This window comes from Filicampus tigris, chromosome 17 (assembly GCF_054856515.1).
Source record: "Filicampus tigris isolate MCC_2025a chromosome 17, RoL_Ftig_1.0, whole genome shotgun sequence".
In the NCBI taxonomy this organism is placed as follows: Eukaryota; Metazoa; Chordata; class Actinopteri; order Syngnathiformes; family Syngnathidae; genus Filicampus; species Filicampus tigris.
The window spans coordinates 12,150,131-12,175,884 of record NC_141233.1 but is presented as its reverse complement, the minus strand read 5'-3'; the positions used below and the strand labels follow the sequence as shown (position 1 = coordinate 12,175,884).

Genomic DNA, 25,754 nt, shown 5'->3' with positions numbered 1-25,754 from the left:
AAGCAATTCAGGACATTTGTATTTTTTGGTGTGCCAGGGTTGATCCCATCCTCCTCAAAGTTGCTTTGTGCCAGTAAAAAACGATACAGACCCCCTCAGGGCATGAAGTCCCATTCAACTACTGTACTTGTAAGTCAATGTTTCATCAAAAGAATTGTGAAAACATTTTATTAAGGTCGATTTCTTGCCCAGTGCTGCTTTAATGAATGCTACATAGACGGATGTTGGGACTGGAGAAATAGTTTTGTAAAGGCAATGAGGAGTATAGTATCAATGTCTGTCCTTTTTTGTCTTTCATTAAACAATGAAAGACTAAATCCCTAATTAACATGGCCTCCACTTGAGCCCCGCTGAATAGCGGTTACATTTGTCCACAACATGTAACTCGAGCAAGAGTGTAATTGCGCTGGACCAACAGTGCTGTCAGGTTTAATGAGTGACAGTGTCTCATTGAGTGAAACCAGCAGATGACAAAATGTCATCAGAGCAGAGTAGTGCTGAGGGATACAATTCCATTTATTCGTCCATAAGACAGGAAATAGGACACAGAGGAGCACATGTGGGGGGGGAAAAAAAGTGATGCTGTGAGCAAAAGCACTGCTAAAAATATGTTGCAGAGCTTTGACCATCCTGTTGTTCTGCCCTCAAATATGGAGTCACGATCCAAAAATAAGCTTAGCCTCAGTTTAGAGCTGGTGTGCTGATCGATATGTTAGTCGACCATCCGTGCAGTCGAATATTCACTCACTGGGCACTAAATGCAAATATAGCTTATTAAAAAAAAAACAAACAAAAAAAACGTAACCATCTTTCGACCTTTCACGTGTAATATTTTTTGGAATACGTTATTGGAGAATATGGTCAATGTTGTCATCTGCCAACATGCATTTGTAATCATAGTAAAACATATACCAACCAACATGTTCATTTCGGTTTGTCATCTCTATCTTTCATTAAATCAGATCAACCACCCTCTACTCAGGCATGCTTCTGGTTAACAAGAAATGGCAGCAGTCAAAATATTTTCTGAAATTATTGGAGCGGCGGGGGGCACTCGAGCATGGCTGCGCTAGTCAAACTGCACGGCAGCGTGTGTGTATCTATGGTAACCTTCCACTTCAGGGGGAGCGTTAGCAGGTAATAGACATGGATAGTGGCTTGTGAATTATTTAGAAGCTTGATCGGGCATTGCAGGCCGGCAGACGCAGCCTGACGTTGGACTGAGAGGGAGGGAAGTGAGGACATGAGCTGGCATCCCCCATGGCAGTCTCTGTCTCCTTTTGGAGTAAGTAGTAGAACAGTTAAGAGGGAGTTTATAGTTGGTCTGCACAGTTCATTATAGTGAGGAAATGTAAGAATGTTTTCTGGTTAACTCTTTTAAATAGCATCCATTAATTAATGTATGTCAACACAATTAATACCGGTACATAAAAACATATGGAAAGATACAGTATCTGTATATTTTTTTTTTCCTGTAAAATATTCAGTAGGAAAGAAATTAATATAATTAATATTGCGTTTGTTGAATATGAGTTTAGCAGCAAAATCCACCCGTTTTTAGCTGTCTCAGGGGGGCGGCCATTTTGTCACTTTTGTTAACTGAAAATGACATCACAGATGCTCAGGGCTCAGATAACAACCAATCATGGCTCAGCTTCAGAAAACAGGTGAGCTGTGATTGGTCCTTACCTGAGCCTTGAGCAACTGTGATGTCATTTTCAGTCGACAGAAGTGACAAAATGGCCGCCCCCGGAGATGGCTAAAAACGGGTGGATTAACTCTTATTCCACAAATGCAATCTTTATCAGAATGCCTTGTTTCAACTAGTGGGCCCCCATAGAATATGTTCTAAAAAAATATGTTTGGGTTGACTTCCACTTCAAGCAATGAAAGATGTTTTTCCCAATCATCCAACATTGGGATTTCAGATGAAGATATTTCGATAGACTCAACTTTTGTTTTTTTTCCCCCCTTTGTCTTACACATAAATTCAAGCATTGCAATATGAGCATAAATCAATGACTCATGCTTAAAAATGACATCCCAAGACGAATATCATTGCTTTTGAATAAATACAACTAATCGAGGGCGCTTTAACAGCGAGTCCGGCTCAAATGATGCCACAAAGAGAGAATGTTTCCACACGTTTTAATTGTCACCACTCTCCCTTTTTGCGCAGACATTTTACTCTCGCAACTCTATTATCTTTTCTTCTCTCTTGTTTGTATGCCACCAGCAGAGACTCATCCCTTCTGCTTTATAAAGCAATCAAAAGCTTGACAGGCATTGAACTAAATTTGCACTTCGGTCGGAAATTAAAAATGTATACAACGATCAATGTTGACATTTTTTTCCCAGTAATGGCTGCAGTGTTGCTATTATTGTTTAACCAGAACATGGAAGAAAATTTGGGATGTATCCTAAAAGCTTAATCTTAGTGGCTTAGTACAATAATCATTTTAAAGAATTATCTCTCTCTTTATACCCCTATTTGCTGTTATGAGATTCAATGATTAAAAATGTTAAAGCAGAAGTTACTGGCTTTGCAGAGATGTATGCCAGAATGCTGCGCAGGAAACAGATGGTGATGGGGGAGGGAAAGGGTAAGGAAGGGGTGGTGCAAAGTTAGGTGCGCTGCCTGGCCAGAGGATATTTCAGCAAGCCTGCATGGACACACTTCCCCAGAGGATTAATAAAATGTCTGGAGAAGGCCAAAGAAGGGCTGTGGCAGTGGCAGATTAGGGGGATGGGATGTGATTATGTTAGCCGTGATCCATTTTTTTTTTTTTTCATCTTCCTAATGTTACAATTCGATTTATTTTTAGAGAGGGCGAGTCAGTTAATTTATCCATGAATAGAATGAACACAACTGTTATTCATCAAGCGTGCTTGTGACAAATTAAGTGACAACTTATAATGTATACAAAACTGAGATATACTGCTACTAGTTAAAAAAAAAAAAACACCACTAGCTTTTTTATTAATTTATTTTTAATGATCATAGCCATTTTTACCGAAATTATACAAAAGAGACAATTGACCGTTTAATGAGTGATATGAGCATACATGTCACACAGTTGAGAGATCCTGCTTGTTCTCTTTGTGCTTGCTTAGGTTTTCTCAGCGTACTCCATCTTCATCCTACATTCGCAAAACGTGCATATTAAGTTACTAGAAGGCTAAATTGTCCATAGGTTTTATGTGAGAGTGAACGGTGGCAACCAGTGCCGGGTGTACCCCACCTTCAGTTAGCTGGGATAGACTCCAGCTCACCCACAACCTGAATGACGAGCACAAGTTGTGGCAGAAAATGGATGGATGGATGCAATTGACAAGATGATGCAAAAAAAAAAAAAAAAATCGTTTTAGGGGTGGTGCATGGGCTAAAGCCATCAATTTTTTAAAGAGGATCTCATTCTAATTTAATTTCACTGTTTGACTCACTAAGGCATAAAAGCAGCAGTCCACCCACAGAATCATAATGACCGCACCCGTTGGTTTATCACCCTCCATTAACCAGGAAGTAGCCTGCTACTAATAAACAGATGGCCAATGTGAATAAATCACTCCACAATTTATTTTCTGTTTTGTAAACATTTCAGCCTTGCTGTCTACCGAATAAGTCTAGTTAATTTGGCACATTCAACACAGCATGTGCAAAGAGCAAATCTAATCTCACTTAAGACTTTTGCATCATACTACAAGGAGACGACTGTCCACTTCCCATCATAAAGACGTTTGTAAACTGTAGCAGCTGCTGTCCCAATATTGCCTGTATCTGCAGCTTATTTGCTCTCGGTGACATTTTCTGTCTTCTAAACCCTGTTATGGCCAAAGGCTTTGTGTGACCTTTGAGGTGCCTAGTGTGAGCCCACTGGAATAGCGCCAGCTCACCTGACCTTTACTCTTGCTTTCACGCTGCCGACTTTCACCCTTCGCAGCCAATTTACAGCCTTGCTACCGCCTCTACAGTCAGATATGATGGGGTCCTCGCTTCCCCAGACGACCAGCTCGCCTCAATCTATTGACACAAACTAACATATAGAGGAAAAGCTGACATTGCTAGTTGACTTTGAGGAACGTTACTGCGGATGGTTTTATTCTGCAAGTAGCTGGCCTATTTGCAATAAAACCATCTGTCAGACTTCTCTCTGCGAAGCTATGTTCCGGATCATAGTAGCTGTCCATGTGAATGCGCGCGTGTGTGAAACACTCTGTCACAACAGCTTCCAACTACAACTTGTTTGTCAAAAAAGGAATAAATAAATAAATGCAAGGGAAAAAAAGGAACCAGTTTTTAGTTGGAGTCACTGATGGTCTAGTGTTACATTCGCCTGACTTCCATGCTGCATGGATACAGTTCCCGCATTCTTTTCTCAGCGTGCCCGGATGATTGAATGGAGCTCTTGCTATTCATTTGAAATACCAAATCATCTTAAGTGACCTCCATTCACTGACGGGTTAAATGAAATGAAAATCGACTGTATGAGTATCAATCACGATGCACCTTTTGCCGGTGTTAACATTGAATATGTTGGCAACAGAAAAGTGAGGACGCGGCACCGTCAACTTTTGACTGTTCAAATCTTAGCTCAGGTCCTCTTGTGAGACACTGCCCGTGCTTGCATTTATTTTCTCTGGGTAATTAATCCAGTTTATAGTCATCGCTGACGTCGTCACGGGGGTAACCGTAACGTATCTATTGTTGTTACATGCAAGACAAACTCGCCGTTTCTTGCTTGATTTAGACGGCCGAAATATATAAACGTGGTGAACTGTTGCTGTGTTAGGGGGTGCAGTAGTGGCATCCACGATCGCAAAGGAAAAAATATGTGGTCTGACCACGAATTGTGCGGTTGTGCTTTTTCAACAGGCTCCGCTGAGACGTGAGCCCAGGGACCATCAACAAATAGCAAGCACCAACATGAAAACCAACTATTAAAAAAGAAAAAAACAACATTTTTTTATTATTTTTATTATTCATTGTCGTGCTTCTTCAATGGTCACACAAAGATCTCCAGCCGGTTACAATACAACCCTCATTTTGGGGAATAAATACTTGGGATTTTAGAAGGGAGTTTGTATCAATACTCAATACCTTCATGAGTGTTCATCATTAGAGCTCAAAAGTCATATCACATATTGATGACCTGGTCATACTACAATTCTTCCTAAAATAAGGGTTCTACTGTAACCATCTGATGATCTTCTATGTGTGTAATTAAAGAAGAAACACGAGAATGAATTTTGATCACGTTTTTTATTTTGGTTAGTTTTCTTGTTGGTGGTTGCTATTTGTTGACGGTGCTTCGGCACTGCATCCGCGTCGCTCTTCATAAGAAACAACGGTATATTCCTCGCTTCGATGACAAGCAGATGTGTTAAAAATCAACTCATATGAGCTTGTAGCTCGTTGACTACGTCACTGTGGTTCTATAGCCTCGCTATTTTTTATTGCATTTTAACATGTTTTTGAATCGACAAATACACAGTCTTTAATTCATTCATTCACAGAACCCAAACATGGCGGATGATGACGTCGTGATGACGCGGTGCACGGGCCCTATTCCCAAAAAAATGCACATTAGCTTTCTTTGAAGACCTTAAATTGTCCATAGGTGCATAGTGAATGGTTGGTTGTCTATATGTGCCTAGCAACCAGTCCAGCTCCAGCTCACCAATCACTCTGATAAGAGTGAGAGCAGACAATAGCATAAGAGACTCCAATGTAAATTGCTCATTATAAAATGAGCCGCTGTGACATTATTTGCTCTTGTTATTCTCTGACATGAACCACCACTACTTCCTTAGTCTGTTTATGGAAACAAACTTTATTCGCGCAGAGGCTAACATAATAGCAGGATGCCTCCTGTGAAAGATGTCTTAGTCCTTTGCCTGGTTTGCAGATTAAAGAAGCTTCTGCGTTTTGAAGATTTTTCTCTATATCGACTCCCTCCCCCGGCATGTAAACACATTTGTACACTGATTCGCCCCGAAACGTTGCTTCAGTCCGTCACATCCCCACCTCTAAAAATAAACATGCAGCCTTCGCGAGGCAAAAAGCATTAGCGCATTCTTATATTCATGGCTGTAGCGTCTCTGGAGGCAGGGCAGCGGCGTCTGTTGTTACTGCGGCCGCACAAGAGCCCACAAGCACGTAGCCCTTCCTTGACAGATGGCTGGAGGAGATGTGAAATCTGAACTGGCAGAGAGAGGTGGGATGGGAGTGAATTTGGGGTTTGTCTCATGTTATCGCTCTTTGTCCGTGGCGGGGGATGCTTCACGGAGGCATTATTTTGTTGTAACAGTAACAGCACAGAAGGGACATAGCAAATAAGGGAGAAGTAATTGATCTCACCTTTTGCCAGTTTTATTTTGGTCAGGGGTATTTGTGACGTGTATGCCATTCTGTAGTGCAGTGAGATCTATGCTCAGTATACGTTACGTGTCTATCTTTATTTCTCCCATCTTGTTACAGTGAATTGGTTTTGTCTCATCTGTGACCAAAAGCATAATTTGTATCCCCTCTTAGTAACAGTATGTCACAAATTACAAATATGTAACGACCAATCATAGCTCAGCTTCAGAAAAGTGGTGAGCTGTGATTGGTCCTTACCTGAGCCTTGAGCAACTGTGATGTCATTTTCAGTCGACAGAAGTGACAAAATGGCCGCCCCCTGAGCTAGCTAAAAACGGATGGATTAACTCTTATTCCACAATCGCAATATTTATCAGAATGTCTTGTTTCAACTAGTGGGCTTGCAAAGCTTTAAGCAATGAAAAATGTTTTTCCCAGGGGGTTACATCAAAAAGTTACAATTACTGTAAATGCATGACCATGTTGATGACGTGTATGTTGATAACCAGGTGGAATTGCAGCATTTCCTCTCCTTCCTGTCAAAGTCCATAAAGGCCAAATAGCACTGATCAGGATATATGGGTGTGTTAAGGTCATAGAAGATCTTGGAGGACTATTGACGCAACCATCCATCAGTCAATCGGTATCTTTTTCATAAGCATTCCGATCTCGCCCTCTGCCAGTCTTCCTGTCTCCACTTCATCTAGTTTCACTTTGCAATCTTGAGTTGAGTTGTCATCCGGTAGCGTTCGATTGCGGAAACCAGCAACTATCCTTGCCGGTGGGTGGCTTTGTCTTTTTGCAGTGATAGCCATCACTGGGGAATTCGGCCCCAAAAGTAGTTGTTTTTCATGGTGATCCCAATTCATCCATCTGGCATTCGTTCACTGAGAACTAAGATTTGAGAGTCTCTTTGCTTTGAGATTGGTTCCTCATTTTGACAGGTAGTGGAACTATTGGTGAAGGAAAGTGGATCAAAAAAAAAGCAGACAGCTAAAGTACAAAAACATCGGGGGGCGGGGGGAAGACATAACCTTGCCGTAATCTTTCTCCTTGGGTGAAGCGGCATTTCAGAGCTGTCAGCACACTCGGTGTTGGCCCCAGTAAGCAGTCCTTCATCTACACTGTCGATACACAATTTATCCTGGTTGAATACACTAATGATGCACAGAGGGAACCTGAAACGGGGCAGGATTTGTTCTGAGGTTGCACCTTGGCAGACGAGCAGTTGACAGAAGCATCTTCATATCAATGATTGGTGCATTGTTGTTGTCATGGTGACAGGTCATATTCAAGGCCATCCAGAATACAGATTATACACAGTTAATCATAGGATACATTTGAGATTGTCACACATTACCAGCCTCCTTGTCGACCTACATTATCAACTATTTCAGCAGAGAACAGACACACCAAAGTTGGATTCTAAATGTTCATACAGTGTAAAAAGAGAATAATTCATAAATTATCTTCAAACATCCACAGTTGCTGTATCGCAACACACAATGCAGAACAGAATCCAATAAGCAGACATTTGAGCTTGTGTCTCTTTCCCCTTCAAACTGGAACGACACCTCCGCTATCTGCTCAATTTCTAAGAGCACCTCAGCTCAATTTCATTTGAAATGAATGTCTAGGTTACCTTGGAGCCATGCTGAGGCAGTAGTCTGACATTGTAACTCTACTGAGCAGAATATCACAAAGCTTTTTAATGAAATAAAATATTACTTTCGTCTTTCCATCTATTTTCCTTACCACTTTTCTTCAGTCGGGTCCCAGATAAGCTTGAGCCATTCCAAGCTCTTTTTGGGGTGATTGATTGGCACTTATATCCAATGTGGCCCTAATACACCTTTGTATATAAAAATTAAAAAAAATGCAATTTTGCAAAGTCCCTTCTTTTTATTAATTTTTTTATTGTGTCATAATAGTACGCCCAGCCCGCATTGGGATCAAACAAATGAATGATCTATCTGGCACTAAGACCAAAGTACAACAAAAACTCATTTCTAAAACAGTCTGTCATGTCTTCTGCAAGCTTTAGAAATGAAATTTGCAATTAACGAAAACATCAAACTCAAAAAGCCGTTTGATTTTTTTTTTTCTCTCATCTGTCCGTTAGAACGTATCAGGCTCATGTTGGTCAGTATATCATTAAACATTCACTCACATGTTTTTTGCAGCCACAACTTAAACTAAAAATGATCTAAAAGTTATAATTTAATGAATGAAAATAACAGTATTATGATTATTATAAATACAATAATAAAAAAAAAAAAAAAAATTAATTTGTAATTTGCATCAGACATTTCCCGGGTTACAACTGGTAATTTTCACAGTATTTCCAATTGGTGGTCTTATATATTTAAAAAAAAAAACTCTTGTGAAATCGAGTGGCCACATCCAATATTATAAACACACGTTGAAATGTAAGTTAATATAGATGTTTAACTCAGAAATCGTATCTGTAATTGATAAAAGTGAATGTGTAAGATGAAAAAAAAAGAACCCATTCTGTACAAGCAAACGTAATTCATGAAACTCACACCCGTCACAGCCTGTAATCTGCATATAGAAAATTAAATTATGATCATTATAAATGATTGGGATTAATTGACATTCAGACTTTTTTGTTCATGCGATAACCAATGTTTGAGTCCATTTAAAAACTGTATATGATTCTCTTTTGAAAAACACCCGTATGAAAAATGCAGGATAAGAAATGAAAAATATTGTAGACCGACACACGAACAAATAAAAGGACACATGGACAAACCCAAGCTGGTGAAAACATCAAGTAATCACGATCACATTGAAATTAAGATGTGACCGTTTGGAGTTAAAAATCAACACAGATGGCTTTTTAAGAAATGAATCCATGTGTGCTGCTGATAGCGGTCTGCCAAATGAATCATAGCACACAAATTGTAATGATCTTATTGTAATCTTTTTCTAGCTCGCTGCTCTCTCCAATTAAGTACAATTGCAAGTTCAGCTTGTTAGAAAGCTCGAATCTGGACAATGGTTCCATATATCCTCCATGTTGTGGTCTTATCCTGGCTCGTTGTTTATCCTCCGATGTGGAACGCGCTGTGTCTTCCAGTTGGCTTGTGTTGCCCTTATCCAGTTAAGTAGCTTTTCACGAAGTGGACCAGCAGTGTGTGTGTGTGTTGGCTTCACTTCTACAGATTATTGGTTGGTTTCAATCACATTGTACTGTCAAGTGCTTACAATACAGTTGTTCCCTGCAGAACAATACGTCAATTTACAGTCTCTGAACTTGCACCGAATCTACGTCTTTGATTTTCATTTTGTGCCTGACATTGTTTCTTTTTCCCCACTATGTTGTTCGGTATTATTAGATACATTGTTTAAACCCTTGAGAACAGAGTTTAAAGGAAACCACCTAATTAGTAAAAATGACGACTATAAAAAAAAAAAAATTCTCAACTTTGAGTAGAGGTAACTGTCTTGTTTCACTTTTTTTATTATGTTGTTCAATGGTGAGGTTTGTTCTGTTTTTCTGATGTCTATTTAATTGCATCTTGAAGCAATTGAAGAAAAGTGGAGTTACGCAAAGACCTGCGAATGGATAATTGAAAGTGATGTTCAATTAAGCAAAATTAGGTAGGAATTTCCACCTGCAAGACAGAAAGACCTTTATTGAATTTCCCCGCCTCATGTATTTCATCCTTTCCTTTCTTTAGCATTCCCCTCCTGCTCATTTATAGTCTTGATTTGCATACTTCTTACAACTCATCCCTCTGTCTTTTTTATGGATATTATGGTAGGTCTTGGTGGGCCGTCGGGGCCAAGTGCGCATGCTCCTTCTTAATCCCGATTTATCCCGTGCCCCCGAAAATCAATGAATTACATTTCAGTAATTGCTCGATTGCGGAAGTAAAGCAATCCAATATAGGAAAAGTGGATGTTAATATAACTTAGTGCGCAAAATTATTGCGCTGATGGAGCTTGGCAATTTAAAGAGACATACCCCGAACACAGTCCGTCATAGACTGATGTAACTGAGAGAATCCGGTCACTTTTCAAAATGAAATAGTTTTCAGCCTCGGATAATAAATACAATAGAAGTACTGAAAGTTTTTTTTTTTTCTTCTTCTCTTCATCTGCGCGACCTGGTCCAAAGTGGCCTGCGGCCCGGTATCCGTCCGTGGCCTGGTGGTTGGAGATCACTCCTTTGAGTGATCTTTTATACTATGTAAAACTAGGGCTGTGAAAATTAAAGCATTAACTATGGAGATTAATTGAAATTTCAAAATGCACTAAAAAAAAAATTAACTCAGTTAACTCATTTTTATTTACATCCTGTAGCAGCTGACCTCTGCTCACTGTCGCAAAGGCGGACTTTGACGTAGTTTTACTTTAAAAAGTTGCTTGACGGCTCATCCAAAATAATTTGCAAAGCCAAATTCAAATACGATATGTGTTGCACGTCTTTGGTGTATCTTTCAACTGTTGTATTTTACAGGAAAAGAATCGTATTCAAGCATCAAAGAAAGCCATTAGAACAGTCTTTGAATCGAAATATACTTTTATTTTTCCACATTAATTCCAAGATTTTACTCAAGCAAATATTTGTTTCGTAAAAAATTGTAGTTGAAAAATGCGATCAATTATGGAAAATCTTATGATTAATTAGTTTTAAAAAATTTAATCGCTTGACAGCACTATGTAAAACATAAATAATGTAACTCTACATACATGAGAACTAATGACAATTTGATTTGTTTGCCCGACGCTACATAAGTGACAGAGCGACTCCCCATAATTAGCAAGCATTGTGAACTCATCTCACCCCGAATGATTTTCACTGGCCGAAAAACTGAGACAGCAACTAATTGGCGCTTGCTGCTGGTAATCAGAAGTATTGAAGAAAAGAATTGTTCAAAGTATTGAAAATGTTAGTGCAGGTGTTCTGTCAGCTGATCGTGTGTGGAAATAAAGATTTTATGCAGCGGCCTCCATGCATGTTACGGGTGGTTGCAGCCCGGGAATGATCCGCTGTTAAGTGACAAGCGTCACTTTAGATCTGGCAGCTGATCTTGCTGCTCTCCACAATGCTGTGCCAGCATAAGTGCATCAGTGAGGCCAAAAGAGGACAGCGTCCTTTTAGAGCTGCAGTCGGCTAACATCGGCCTCCTTTTCCTGCAGGTCTTGACTGTCTCAGTTCAATCACGCAGAGCCTGCAAGCAGAGGACCAAGAAAAATAATCCCCCTGAATGAGATTATATTTTCCCTTATTCTGTTACAATAATGGAAAAATGAGACCTCCGGGAAAAATATGCCTGCTTCCTCGATTTGGATTTAGGGGGGAGTGAGTTGTGGGGACTTCGTGTCCCCAAGTCGCATATGAAGCAAAACTTTTTCAAACCAACCCTTGAATGAAGGGGAGGAACATCACTAAATAAACACATTTTTCTGATTTAGCCACTCCGTTCAGGTGGGTATGTCTATCAGTCACAGTGTTGACAATCTTTTGAAATATATTCCCAATTTCAAAAGTACGGGTGGTACTCTGCATAGTTGAAGAAATGGCCGAAAATGTCCGTGTGTGTGTGTGTGTGTGTGTGTGTGTAAACCAGCTCGCAATCAAATGATGCCGGCATTTTGGCTTCACCTTGCAGCATGAAAGTAGCAGTACCTCTTTGTTTTGACTACGTGTCAGGAAAAAAACATCGTAGTCGAGTACACGTTATTTTACTTGCTCCAAAACATATTTCACAATGTGCTGTCAACGCCTTCTATGAACTGGCTCATTGGACAACTTGGCAGCAGGACATGGATTTATCTTTCACCAACGTAAAGCCATATCGCATTACGGTTTACACCCTCTAATCAATATTTATGATTGCAAGCCTCCATTTTTGAGTCACTAAACTTCTGCTAAAAACTGGCAGACATCACTGTAATTTACTACCGTCATTATTCATAATACATATATAACAGTGGAGTGCTGGGAGAAGGAAAGATCTTTTATTTTTTCACTGTGCTCTATTTTCTCTGTGAGCATCTTTCATCTTAAAAAAAAAAAGTCAAAACATGCTGATGAAGCTTGTGATTTCGAGAGCCCAACATGGATCAAACATCTCAGCTCAGTTACTAATAATAAAAAACAAAGGTGTAAAATAGAGAGATACTACTGTATACTGTATACAAAAACCTTTTGAGACACTGTTTTATCGAATTATCAGAGAAAAAAAAAATCACATTTTACTACAAATTGAGCATCTGTCAGCAGCATGGGTACCCTTCCGTCGTCCGTCATTTGCCTTTTTTTCCGTGAGGAAAAAAAATAGTACCCGTCTTTAGGCCGGTCGGCCTCTAATTTTAAACGGGCTTCCGTCTGCGATTCTGACTAAGCTTTCACAAGCCGAAAAATAGACTGATGGACTACAGACGAATGACGGATTAAATATAACGTCTTCCAACTATGCCTAGTCCGTCTATTTTAAAAATGCACCCGTCATTGATCAACCGTCAGCAAAGCAGGCGTCAGTGACGGATAGACGGGCCGGTCCATCACATGGGTGGAACGCCCAGCTTTGCTAATCATCATATATTCGACATACATTGCTCTATGGAAACATAACATTTGAGATGAACTCAAACAGCAAAACGAATAATGGATACGCTTGTTGCCGTTCTCTGTCAAGGTCAGGACGCCGTTCCTTCCACCCAGCGGTGATGGCTGTCGTTCAAACACTGTAATTGAATCACAGAAGCCCAGCGTGACCGAGCAAGAGATGACAAAAGGACATTGGGGGTTGGGGAGGGTGAGATTGGAGCTTTAAGAGTTGTCCTTAATTGAAGAAAATGCCTCCAGGGCTTCAAGTCATCTCTGCTTTTTGTCTCGTCAGAGAGGCAGTCAAAAATGGAATGCATTCAAACACGACAATAACAGGATGGCTTTTGCTCTAAAGAAGCGCTAAGATTGAAATAAGATGGGAGCCTATTAACATTACGGGTATATTAGCGCCTTGTGTTTTAGACAAAGCAACCGATATATTTTAGAATGGCAAATTCACATAGTCTGCAGTGGTTACAACAACAGATCTATTCTGACTTGATAGACGGATGGCAATGCATATGCTCTGTGCTGACAGTTCCCTGCTGTGTATGATTCATATTGGAAGAAAAAAAAAATTCAATCTAAAAAAAAAATCCCATCAGAATGGATCTGGTTATTTATACTGTGTATCGTCTTAAAAACGTGTTGCAACATGATGGTATCTGCGGGTTTTCCTTTACCATCTCATTTTCCTTCTTTCAAAATTTCCATCCACTATTCTCATCATGTGGCAAGTCCAGGCAGTCCCTTCTCTTATGGTTCACTAGCGAATGCAAATGAGATTTTCTCACAGCTTGTCCATTCTGTATGTTTCACTTTCTGATCGAGCATAAGCATTTGCTCCATAGTGCATCCATGTGTATTTGTTGTGCAGCATAGAAAACAAACCATTATCATCTAAGGGCTTTCGTTTCTTTTTTTTTATTCAAGTATTTTATTCTAACTTATTCCCAAACTCAGTTCAAACAAAAGAAGACTCTCATTTGCTCCATAGTGCATCCATGTGTATTTGTTGTGCAGCATAGAAAACAAACCATTATCATCTAAGGGCTTTCGTTTCTTTTTTTTTATTCAAGTATTTTATTCTAACTTATTCCCAAACTCAGTTCAAACAAAAGAAGACTCTCACAGTGAGAAACGGGACATATTGAAATGCGACGGTTTTACAAGCCCTGACAGAAAAAAGGTTGAAACCTCTATTAATGCAGCACTGCAGATAACCTTCAGTCCCTGCAGAGGACTCGTACGCGTGTGTGCTGTTTTCAGCTCACGCAGCACCCTTATCTCGTTTGTTACACAATGCAAGAAAAGAGACATTTTTCTTTTTTTTGTCAATTAGTTTCACCGTGACACGTAACAGTTCCATTAGTGTGATGAGACGCCTCGAGTGATTTAACATCAGCTTTGTGGTTCCGTATATGACCATGTTGGGAGGGTGTTTTTTTTTTCTTTTCTTCTCAAACAGCTTGTCATGTTTTAGTGTGTGCGCACATGTGGTCATAATGGATTGGCTTTGTGCCCGTACCCAATGGCCAAACATGCACGTCTTGCACAAATGTGATTAACCGCGGCCATACAGTATCTGACCGTTAAGAGTCCAGCTTTGAGCTTCCCACTGCCATTGGCCACCTGGCTAAGTGAACTGGAAGATCTGATGCTTCTACTGTGAAAATATGGCCAAATTGAAAAATTCATTTTCTAAATAAACATCGCTTCAAAGTCTTCAATCTCCGAGGAGTTTTAGGATGATCCAGAATTCCCGGATGATCATTCAACAGAAGAGTGTTTGTCGCGATCATGCGCAGATGAGAAAATATTGTCACGGAATATCAAGTGCTAATTTATGAGGTGATGCGTTCTGCTGTCCTGCCACCTGTTCCGTCAGCCGAAGGCTGAATCAACTACATCCAGAGCCAATGCGCCTTTTCAGACAGAAGCGTCGCTATTAACCGGTCAGACTTCCACGCGCAACATAAACAGCTCGGCACACAAAACCTGAGATAAGATAATAATGCGGTAGCTTGGTTTTACCCACCCTGCCCCGGTGTCTTCCGGTGGCGGCGTCAAACCTCTATGACAATGATTAAGTGCCTCAGCGTCTCATCTGTGGCTCCTCAATGAAAAATGAAGCCATTAGATTTGCGCTGGGAGAGGAGGGAGACTCCAGAGTATGTGAAGGCCTTTCTCCGCTCACAATCTTCCACTCTGGACTTAATGGGACAATTCATCTTGATCAAAATGTCCCTGTGCCACTTACACAAGATGAGTTTATATTCCTGGAAAAAAAAACAAAAACATCCTCTTAATGTAATGAGCAATGCAACCACGAGTTTGAAAAGTTAGAAAAGAATTGAAAAGATTGCAGACCTCAGTCAAGTTAAAACTGTGGCCTAAGTGGGAGAAAAGAAAAGTGTGTCTGACCATGTTATTACAAGAAGCAGTTTATGCAATTAGCAGTGTGCAGTCTGAGAACAAAGCACTTGATTTTAAAGCGGAAGTCAAACAAAAAAGGTATTTTACACAAATATGTTCTATGCAGTCCCACTAGTCCAAATTGAGTTTAATATTACATTTGGAATATGACTTCAGCATCAAATTCAGCTTTATTATTATTATTTATTTTACATCTCATGGGGCAGCCATTTTGTCTCTTATGTTGACTGAAAATGACATCACAGTTGCTCAGGTAACAACCAATCATGGCTCAGCTTCAGAAAACAGGTGAGCCGTGATTGACTGTGATGTCATTTTCAGTCGACAGTTGACAGAAAGTGACAAAATGGCCGCCCCCTAGATGGAACAGTTGAATTTTGCTGCTTAACTCATATTCCACAAACGCATTATTAATCAGAATGCCATGTTTTGACTAGTGAAGGCGCAGATTTGTTTGAGTTTTGACTTTCACTTTAACGAATGGCCTTTATTATGAAACCTCATACAACATAAATACGAGATCTCTGTCATGCTAACAGTCATTTAACTACCGGTGCAATATAAAATGGTGTTATTAAAACACAAGACAACACAAATAGCAAACCTAAAAATCACCGGCAAAAGCCATTGATGTTATTTGGTAGGACTGTTGACCAGTTTGGTGGGCTCCTGCCTAAAAGAGCACGATTGCTGCCAGCACTGTTGTGAGTCATGCGTGTCTGCATGTAGCCTGAATCCAGTGTTTGTTTGTTTACACATCATTCTGATGTGCTGCTCAATTCAGACAGAAATCCTGCAGCTTGTCATGACATGCTAACATCAAATCACAAAAGGATCAGCTGCCGGGGCGGTGTTTGGCATTTAACTTTTTTTTTTTTTTTTTCTGACTTGGACTAAAACGGTTGCGGGTGTGCATAGGAGTGGGGATTTGCAATTCAATGTTATTTTGACTGTGTCCTAACTACCTCTGCCAAGGTTACGTTTTCAAACGTTATCTGTGTCGGTTGCTGTGTTTTATTGATTCAGGGTCCCGATCCGTCACAGAATTAGTCTATCCTAAAATTATTGAATCTAAATTAAGACCACGGACTTCTTGAGGGCACATATACTCTGCTTTATTATATAACCAATTTGTTCTGGATCTGATCTATATTTGGTAGCAATGAAAATTGTACATGGAAAAATCTTGTTTAATATGCTCAGGGGCTTGTGTTGCTTGGCTTATATAAGCTTCTATCTCCGTAAAACCTAAGCGGATCAGGTTGTAATTTGTGGTGCCTATCTAACATAGTATATTATGATCACATGGATCCAGATGAGATTGCGGATCTCTCTGAATCTTGACCTTCATGGAGCTTCTGGACAAATGTATTAGTCTTGGCAGATGTCTGCTATGCTCTATTTTTGTGTATTGGGAGTAAATCCCTTAGAATGCAACTCATATCTTCATAATAAAAAAAACCAAAAAAATAAATAAATTGACTCATTTGACTCAAGCTTTGAGTCAACAATTTCACTGTCTCCTGTGTCCCCACAGACTGTCATCATGTACGATGCAGCAAGGGTGGCATCTCCCAAGGATGGTGCAAACGGACTGACCAAGCCACAAGTCCCTGCGGCAGGACCAGAGATGGGGGCGACGACGGGAGGAGGGGGCCTAACTCCACCAGCGGCCCTTCAAGCAAAAACTGAAGAAGGACAGCCAGGCGCAGAGGAAGATGAGCCAGAGCCGGTCTTGGTGAAAAAACCACGGAGAGAGATCTTGGACCATGACAGGAAGAGGAGGGTTGAACTCAAATGTATGGAGCTCCAAGAAATGATGGAAGAACAAGGGTAAGTTCGAGTATTTCACATTACACACTTATAAGGAGACAGAGCGGTAACAGACAGTTCTGCCACAAATGAAACTGAAGTCCTTTTGTGGGTGGTGCAGAAGGGCACAAGTATTAAATTAAATAGTTTGAGAGACAGCACATTGGGTTACAGCGTTGACCTGACTTTGAGATTACTTTCTATGATTCAAAAGAGCCACCAGAACAAGCGCGCTAGATAATGAATGGATGGAAAGTCCTTCTCATTTTCCTTCAGATCTACTGTAGTCGTCTGTAGTCTAAAGCGGGATACACGCATCTATTTTTCAAATCTTAACTGTTTTTTTTTTTTTTTTTTAGATGTAAGCAACCCCACACGTGACAAGGAAAAAAATCGGCAACTGAGTGCATGAGTGGGCTAGATACACGCGCGCACAGCACATGCACGGACATACACACCTGATTTGAGCGTTAGGCAAGAACCAATTCTCGGGTATCTTTATATAAATATTTTGACTATCCAGTGGTGTTGTGCTGTACATTCGTTAAGTGATTTTAGTAAACTACTATTTCTTTTTCTTTACTTTGCTTTTGAATGTCTTGAAATTCATCTGTTTGTGTGTGTTTTATTTCAAACGTCTTAAATTCTTTTGTTTGTAAATGCCTTTAAATGTATTTTTACTTTTGTGAAGCACATTGAGTTGCCTTCTGTATGTAATGCGCGATAAAATTAATGCTGCCTCGCCCTGTTGTTTGAAAGACAGTTGGGGCCGCCAATCGTAAATAACAAAATAATTATAAAATGCCCAAATTAAGCCTGATTATCTATGTGTGTATCCTGCTTAAGAGTGATGTCAAGGACTAGTGATCTAGTGGAACAGTACTATGGATATTACAGTATAGCAATATAGCTAATGATGGCAAAATATGTTCCACTTAAATGTCAAGGCCAGACGGGCAAACAGTCTCTCTTGAAGGACGGCAGCCACTCACCTCAGCATTCAAGCTCTGAACTGACTCAAGGCAACTTATTTGCCTGTAAAAATGTCCCATCTCATTTTCCCCCATGTCCTCAGACCGCCCCCGCCCACGTTATTCTAATGTGCCCTTGTAACAGAGTGTGAATACGGGATTATGGGATAGAGAAGCAGAGACATGCCAGGCTCGAGACACAATTAAGGGGATGGCTGGAGTCTGATTGGCATGTCTGCGTTATTGTGTTGACTGAGGTCTCAAACTATTAGACCGGTGGAGGGCTGTCAAGAGCGATGGCCAATTGGTAGGAATCTACACGTAATAGAAAGCCTCGGCAATTAATTTAGGATGTCAAATGAGATACTCAATGCTTCAAAGTGGGTAGTGTGCTGATCTGCAGCTGCAGGCAACTTTGCTATTTATTAAAGTAACCAAAACAACACATTTGAAAAATTCATTTTCCTTCATAATAGGTATTGTGTATAAACAGAAACAATTCACTTATGAGTAGCATCTGATTCCCTGAAAAAAGGTTAGGGTTAGTAAGTATCAAAATAATGATGTACCCTGTACTCTGCTTTGTTGGACATTTTTGAGCAGTTGCCTGTGACGCGTCACGTGCTGTACACTAGACTCTTCACGTCGTAAGCGTTGCCTGATTTATATGCATATTAATGCTTACGAAGTTAATATAATCCAAAACATTGTGAGGTTTGTTGTAATATTTTCAGACTATTTATACCCATGTGTTCATAAATGTTGGTGACAATCGGTCACATTTTTTTGTACATCAAGTGACGTCATTTTTTTTTTTTTTTCTCTACGAGGCAACGTTACAATGTGAACGGAATAAAAAAAAACACTGCGAGTTTCATTCTAATACTTTCAGACTATCCGCACATACACATTGGTGAGGATCAATCACGGTTTTTGTAGAATTATGCCGTTGTAATGGACCGGCTGAACAGCGTACGGGTTGGTTGCGTTAAGATTGGTTTATGCTTGACACGTCCGAGAGGTCCACACCGCCCCACGAGGCGAAATTCCGTCATTTCAGCAACCGTGCCCACCCCTACATGGACGGAAAAACATGAAAAGCACCTTTACTTTTATTGCATGGGAACAGATTGAATGCTTCCTGTACTCTCAAATAATTTTGGTCGCCTTGTGATTGCTGATTCACTTCCAACGCAATGACTTCTCTGAATAATGTAATGGAAACGATATTGCAGGGTGTTTAATTGTGATGATGCATCGTTAGACGCCCTGCGGCGGCTGAGGCGCTTTCCAGCTCGCTAATAAGCGCTACTCATCGCACCTTTTCGACACATGAACCTTGCATATGTTGTCACAAAGCTGTTGCATGTCTGCAAATGTGCACTTAGTACACATTAAACCGAACCAAAGGGAGAAAATGGAATGTTAAAAATCCATTATCCGAGCACATTTTCCATGAGTCAAGCATATTTTTTATTCGCTACATAATTTTTTGGGGGAGGGGGTGTCACATGCATTCATTTCAGTACGATTCATTTTACTTGTGAATTTACAATATAAACATTCAGTGCAATAAGCCACACACTAAAACTAATCATAACCTTTTAAAGAAAAGTGTAGACGGTTGCAGTGGAAAAATTGCACCAGGTGTAGTTTGTAAAATAGTCAGCATCTCGCTGAACTTCTGTTGTGATCGGTTCGAAAATTCCAATCATTGGAAATTTTCCATGGTACGTATATATTTATTCGATTCTGTAAAAGTTTTATATGCATAGTACATCAAAAACATTTTTTGAAGAAATATCGTATCGACTATTACTTTTCATGCGTGTCTGATTTTGTCTGCCTACTGTTATGATGAAACTGTTACAATGGACTTCATTATCATTAATTCCTGTGGAAAGTATCATTTTTCTACTACGAAGCACTACGAAATTAATTTGAGAAATACCTTCGATACAAGATGTGTCTGGAGTCCAACAGACTTTCCCAGCATTCTCTGCCACGTTTTCATGCACTCCTAGATGGATTCTTCCGGATCCTCAGTGCTTTTTTGTTAACATCAGTGCAAATATGCTAAGCTCCAAATTCAGACAAAAGCAGGAGACAAGAGAATTATAGTTTATAAAGAATATGTCCTGAAGCGCTCAGTTGGAGATTTAAACCCTTTCACAGTAGCACTGTTTTAATTCGACGTGGGAATCTTCCCACTGCTTTCCAATCTCGCTAACTACACTGCGGCCGAATTGATAGCTGCACTATTTAATGGACACACAACAGTCCCTGGGCTCGACTTGTGGAAGCGGTGTTTCCAAGCTCAAACACACAGATAACACACACAGGCAAACACATTCTTAATGGAGGGATAATAGCATGAACACAGTCTCAGGGTTGCATTTCTTTTTCCTTTTTAGAGGATTCTGAGTTAATGGAGATGATATACAACTGCTCAGAGATGCCAAATTACTGCAATCACATTCTTTAATTGTGGTGATTTGTTATGGTGAGCTTGACGGGGAGCCCCACACTCGAATCAATGTCTTTTGGCTTGCCGTCCTTTCAAATCATCATGAGGATTTTTTTTTTTTTTAATGTTCCCTGCTCTGGCTAGAAAACGTAAACAGACAAATGCAAAGTAAGGTGCCAATGTCTGGACTTGTTTTGATTTCGATAAAAATGTTATTTTATATATATATATATATATATATATATATATATATATATATATATATATATATATATATATATATATATATATATATATATATATATTGAGCACATTCGGTTTGTCATGATCTGTGTTTTTGTCGTTCAGATTATTATTTTTTTTTATGTTATGTCTTGTTTTGCTCGCTATTTTACTGCTCCCTGTTCACTGTCACTCTGGGTCGGTTCATTGTTGTCACAAGTCACGTTCCCCTTGTCATGTCATGATTATTGTAGTGGGGAGTGTTTTGTTTGCTGGTGTTTGTTACTTTGAATTGTGATTATTTGAGGACTTTAGTGATTTGGTATCCTGATTATTCGACGTGCCTAGTTTACCTTTGTTCTTGAAAATAAATTCTCCTTTTTTGAGTGGCACCCTGCTTTGTTTCCCTGCTTCCCAGCGCTTGGGGCCACCTTTAGCCACGATCACCGAAACCTCATGACACGATTTCTGACAAAAATCCAATATGTGGCCATTTAAACAGATCCATTCAGCACTCTATATCGAGTTTGTTTTTTGTTTTTTTCTCACAGCTGAAACATTTGGCAGTCATTAGCTGTTGTTGTTTTTTGTCTTGAGACTAAGAGTCATAGTTTGTCTGCCTGGGTGTAAATTTGACCAGTGGCCACAAACTAATAATGTCAAATGAAGATTCTTAACTTCTAAAATTCTTAAATTCTAAACAATATAATATAAGATGTTTATTGCGCTACTTCCGCATACCACCTAATGCATAACCTAGTGCATAGCGCCTTCGCCTGTTGAACTACACTTACTGCAGTCACAACCTGTTAATGGCTATTGCATTGTATGTTATTGTAATTCTGGTTAGAGCGCCCCTAGTGGAGGAAGAATATTCCACAGAATAGCCGCACCTTTATATAAGCCTTTATATGGTTCAAAACCTAGGAAAAAAGTTGCGTCTTATAGTCCGGAAAATACAGTCATTAAATGAATAAAATTGCTATATTTGTAAAAAAAAAAAAAAAAAAAAGTGTGTGGGGGGGCCGAGGATACCTTCCCTTCCTTTCACCCTAAGGTTAGAAAAAACATTGAAAAAATTATAAATAAATTCCTGGGATTGAGTGGCTGGACTGTGTACAGTATTACAGCAGACACATAGTATATACTGTAACATATCTTTGCATGCAAGAGATGCTAACACCGCTGTGATCCTGACAATGCCAAGTAGAAAGCTATGCAGCCTGTCATCTTGGATAACGTCCATCTTGTTTCCTTTTTTCCTTTTTGAGCCTTTCACAAAAACGCCCCCTTTTTCAATCACCTGAGGTACAAGCAGAAAGCGTGCAAGGGCTATTGTAAAATGTCAAGAAGCACCTAACATGGTAATGTGTCGTGTGCTTGGTGTGGAAGCCATGAATATAAAGTGAGTGTTTAGGGTTTCCATTGTGTTCATGTGACAGCTGCCGGGTTGAGAGATTGGCCAACAGTAAGACTTGATGGCGCTGTCAGACCTGCTGGGTCATCTTCCAGCTATTGCAATGCTCCATCACACTTGTACTAATCTCATTCTCCACACTGTCAATATGCTGATGGCTGCAGCTAAAATGACATGGTATCATCTTCTTTTTAATCCCTGAAAAGTAAACACCACTTTCCTACCCTAAAATGAACCACTGGTTAATTCATAAGACGCCTCAGAGCTCGTCCTGCTGCAGTTGGGTTGTTGCGATTAGATAGCAGGTCTAGGTGCCGAATTCTCATTCAGTGTTTGTATTTGATTTTTTTGTGGAATGCCTATTCACATTGTGTTTTTTTATAGAACCATATCTGACTAACCATCTTTACTTCTACTTGCCCGGTTTGCATATTCCAGCGTTTTCAATTGTTTTTGCAGGTCTGTATACACAGGTATTGTTTTGATAACACAATTTGAATAAAACAATCCTGGTTTTGCAAGGTTGTTGCCATGTAAATATACACTTACTGTCACCCCAAAACTGATCTCGTCTTTCATAATCTCCATGGAAGAGAAGGTTGATTTGATTTTCCCAATATCTGTGTGTTCTGTGATTATGTTTGGAAAACACAAATAACAGTCATCTGCAACGGTCACCCGAAAGTTCAATATTGCACGATATTTTTGCGACAATATCAAACCCTTTTCAACACCCCTGGTAAAAGTGGTACAAGCAAGACCTGCAGACAGAATCAGTCCCAGTTCCCATTACTGATAATCCTTGGCGGTATAGTAAATCCCTGCAGCTGGATTATGATTCCAAAACCAGCGACAATCAAAATAATGTAAATGCAGAGGACTGATTGAATACCGTTACCATTAAACTGTTGTTGAAAGCAATGTAGCGTATGCTGAACAAATCTAAGCAGTCAAATTAAAACGACACGCAACTCCCCTCTCCTCCTTTGCTTTTCTAATTGAAAATGCTTCCAAAAGGTTTAGCTGCATTCAGGAGCCGATCACATGTAAAAGAGCTACGGATGAGTTCATGCTTAATAAAGCCGATAGCGATCAGCCATTACTCCGCCCAACCCCCTACCCGCCCTAGTCAACGTGTAATATCTGGCTTGTGGCCGCATTTTTACAGCTTTATAATTCTCTTTCTCTCACTTCGCGCTTCCCTCTAGCTCATTAGAGCTCGTTAGTGCAGCGCCAAGGGCAGAATGTGGCGCGGATGATGTGACAGGTGTGAGTCCACCAGCGTATCCGCTTGGTGTGCGGTGCCCTGCTCCGACACGGGCTGACCTCCGCGTGTATCGTTTGACAATCTGTTAGCCAAACGAACGGGACTGACGTACTGTAACTGCTGCAGTCACGCTTGTTCAGCGAGGCTGGATGAATATGTAATTGTCAGCCTTGCAGATGCAGAGGCGCCACTCTTGTTGCGAGAGGCTGCGTAGGGTATTTTAAGAGGGTTTGATGTATTTATTTGTACCCATCCTCTGACAATTTTACAAAAAATAAAAACAAGCGAAATATACCGGTCGATGGGTCAAAGTATATTTAACATGGCAATACGGCACTCTGCGTGACCCTCTCTTTATGTCGGTGTGTGGCATCCTCCTCTGGACATATCAAGTTGTACTTTCTGCCTTAATATAACATGACAGTCAGCTATGGACGGAATTTAAAAAAAAAACACGTCACTCATAAGACAAGCATACCACAAATCATTCACGTGAAGTTTGGACAACACTCAGGGTAAAGGATCTATGTCAATTGTTTTTAATTTTTTTGTTACTTTTACAGTATGTAAAAAAAAAAAAATGTCAGTGATGACGTTTTTGTCATTTTGTCACTTCTGTCGCCAGAAAATGACATCACACACCCTCAGGGCTCAGATAACGACCATGCTTACTGCTTGTATTTGCACAGATTGATTGACCTTCTGTTGCTGTGTCTCCTTGTACATGCTCAGGTACACAGAGGAGGAGATTCAACAGAAAGTGAGCACATTCAGACAAATGCTGATGGACAAAGAGGGCGTCATCACCAGAGATGGCTCACAACCAGTGTAAGGTTTTTTGTTTTTCTTTTTTCCTTCTCCACGTTTTCTCCTATTTCAAAGTGAGGGATGCATTTTGAAAGCAGTAATGGGGTAATAAAGGCATATAAATTATTTAGATCATTTAGAAGGTTTTTTTTTTTTTTAATATGTTGATTTTCGTGATTATTTAAAAAAAAAATGGTATTAATTAAATATACAGTCAAAAATAGCAGTCCACATCTTTCCTTTGGTCATTTGATGGTTTAGTCATTCACTCGCCTGACATCCATCTATGAAGCATGGTTTAAGTTCCCACTCAATGACCTATGATGAACTTCTCAAACTGTGCAGCAGATATGCTAACCACTTGGCCCTTTTAAAACGGCGCTGTCGATAAATGTATCAGCTTGAAAAACTGTCAAAGGCAGGGCATTCATCCTGCACATTTTTTTTTTTTACCACTTGATGACCTCAGCAGCAAGTAGCTGTGTGTTCTTCTGTTTCCGACTCCTTCCTTCAAACTGTTAGCGATACCGACGGACTAAGTTATTGATGGAGAATGGCGCTATAGCGGTGGTGACGTGACCTGGCAGTCTGTAAAGTAATGACCGCTAATGGCGCCCTGCTTCCCTTCTCACAAACCAGATGGATGACTCTCCTTCCTCCGCACATCAGCCGGTATCTGCTGACTGATTTAAGCAGAGCACGCTGAAATGCGGAGGCTTGGTGGCAGAGGAGGCAGGAGGAGTTGCGTAGGAAGTTGATGTGCACGGAGGAGGATGGATTAAAGGACAGAGCAGTGGGCGAAATGAGAGAGCATTATTTATTTATTTATTTATTTATTTATTAGCTTTTTGCACTTCTGAGACCATTTTGGGATTGCAGGCCTTGATTGAGTGCAACTTTACTCCACGAAAACACTGATGTGGAAAATTGAGGAGGTTGTAATTTACAGGGTTGTTGCCCCCTGCACTTTTCCAAGCACTCACTTGAGGCTTCCGTAACACATTATAGCTGCAAGTAATGGATGTTCCTCTGCCCAGACAAATGGAAGTGTCCAAATATGTGACATTATGCAAGCTTGGTTTTAGTACTTTAACTGAAAAGTATCACCACTCATGTCTTAAAACGGAAGCCAACCCAAACATATTTTTTTAATAATATGTTTTATCCATGCCCACTAGTTGAAACACAGCATTCTGATTAATATTGTGTTTGTGGAATATGCGTTAAGCAGCAAAATCCACATGTTTTTAGCCATCTCCATTTTGTCACTTCTGTCGCCAGAAAATGACATCACACACCATCACAAAGACTTCTATCTTACTACAGATAGCTTTATCTAGGTTTGTTGACTGAGATCGGACTCCATCATGGCCTCAGGTCTCAGGTTTAAGTCTCCTTGCCTTTGGGGAGT

General features: G+C 40.0%; 1 protein-coding gene across 6 annotated transcripts in view; it reads left to right on the top strand.

Annotated features, from left to right (window-relative positions):
* srrm3 (serine/arginine repetitive matrix 3) overlaps nucleotides 1-25,754 on the top strand; it is a 57,131-nt gene that overhangs the window by 6,980 nt on the left and 24,397 nt on the right. For all 6 annotated transcript variants that reach the window (XM_086012760.1, XM_086012762.1, XM_086012761.1 and 3 more), the window contains exons 2-3: nucleotides 16,918-17,213; nucleotides 24,269-24,364. In XM_086012760.1, the coding sequence (XP_085868886.1) occupies nucleotides 16,927-17,213; nucleotides 24,269-24,364 (383 nt within the window). In that variant the 5' untranslated portion in view covers nucleotides 16,918-16,926. The remainder of the gene's footprint in view (nucleotides 1-16,917; nucleotides 17,214-24,268; nucleotides 24,365-25,754) is intronic.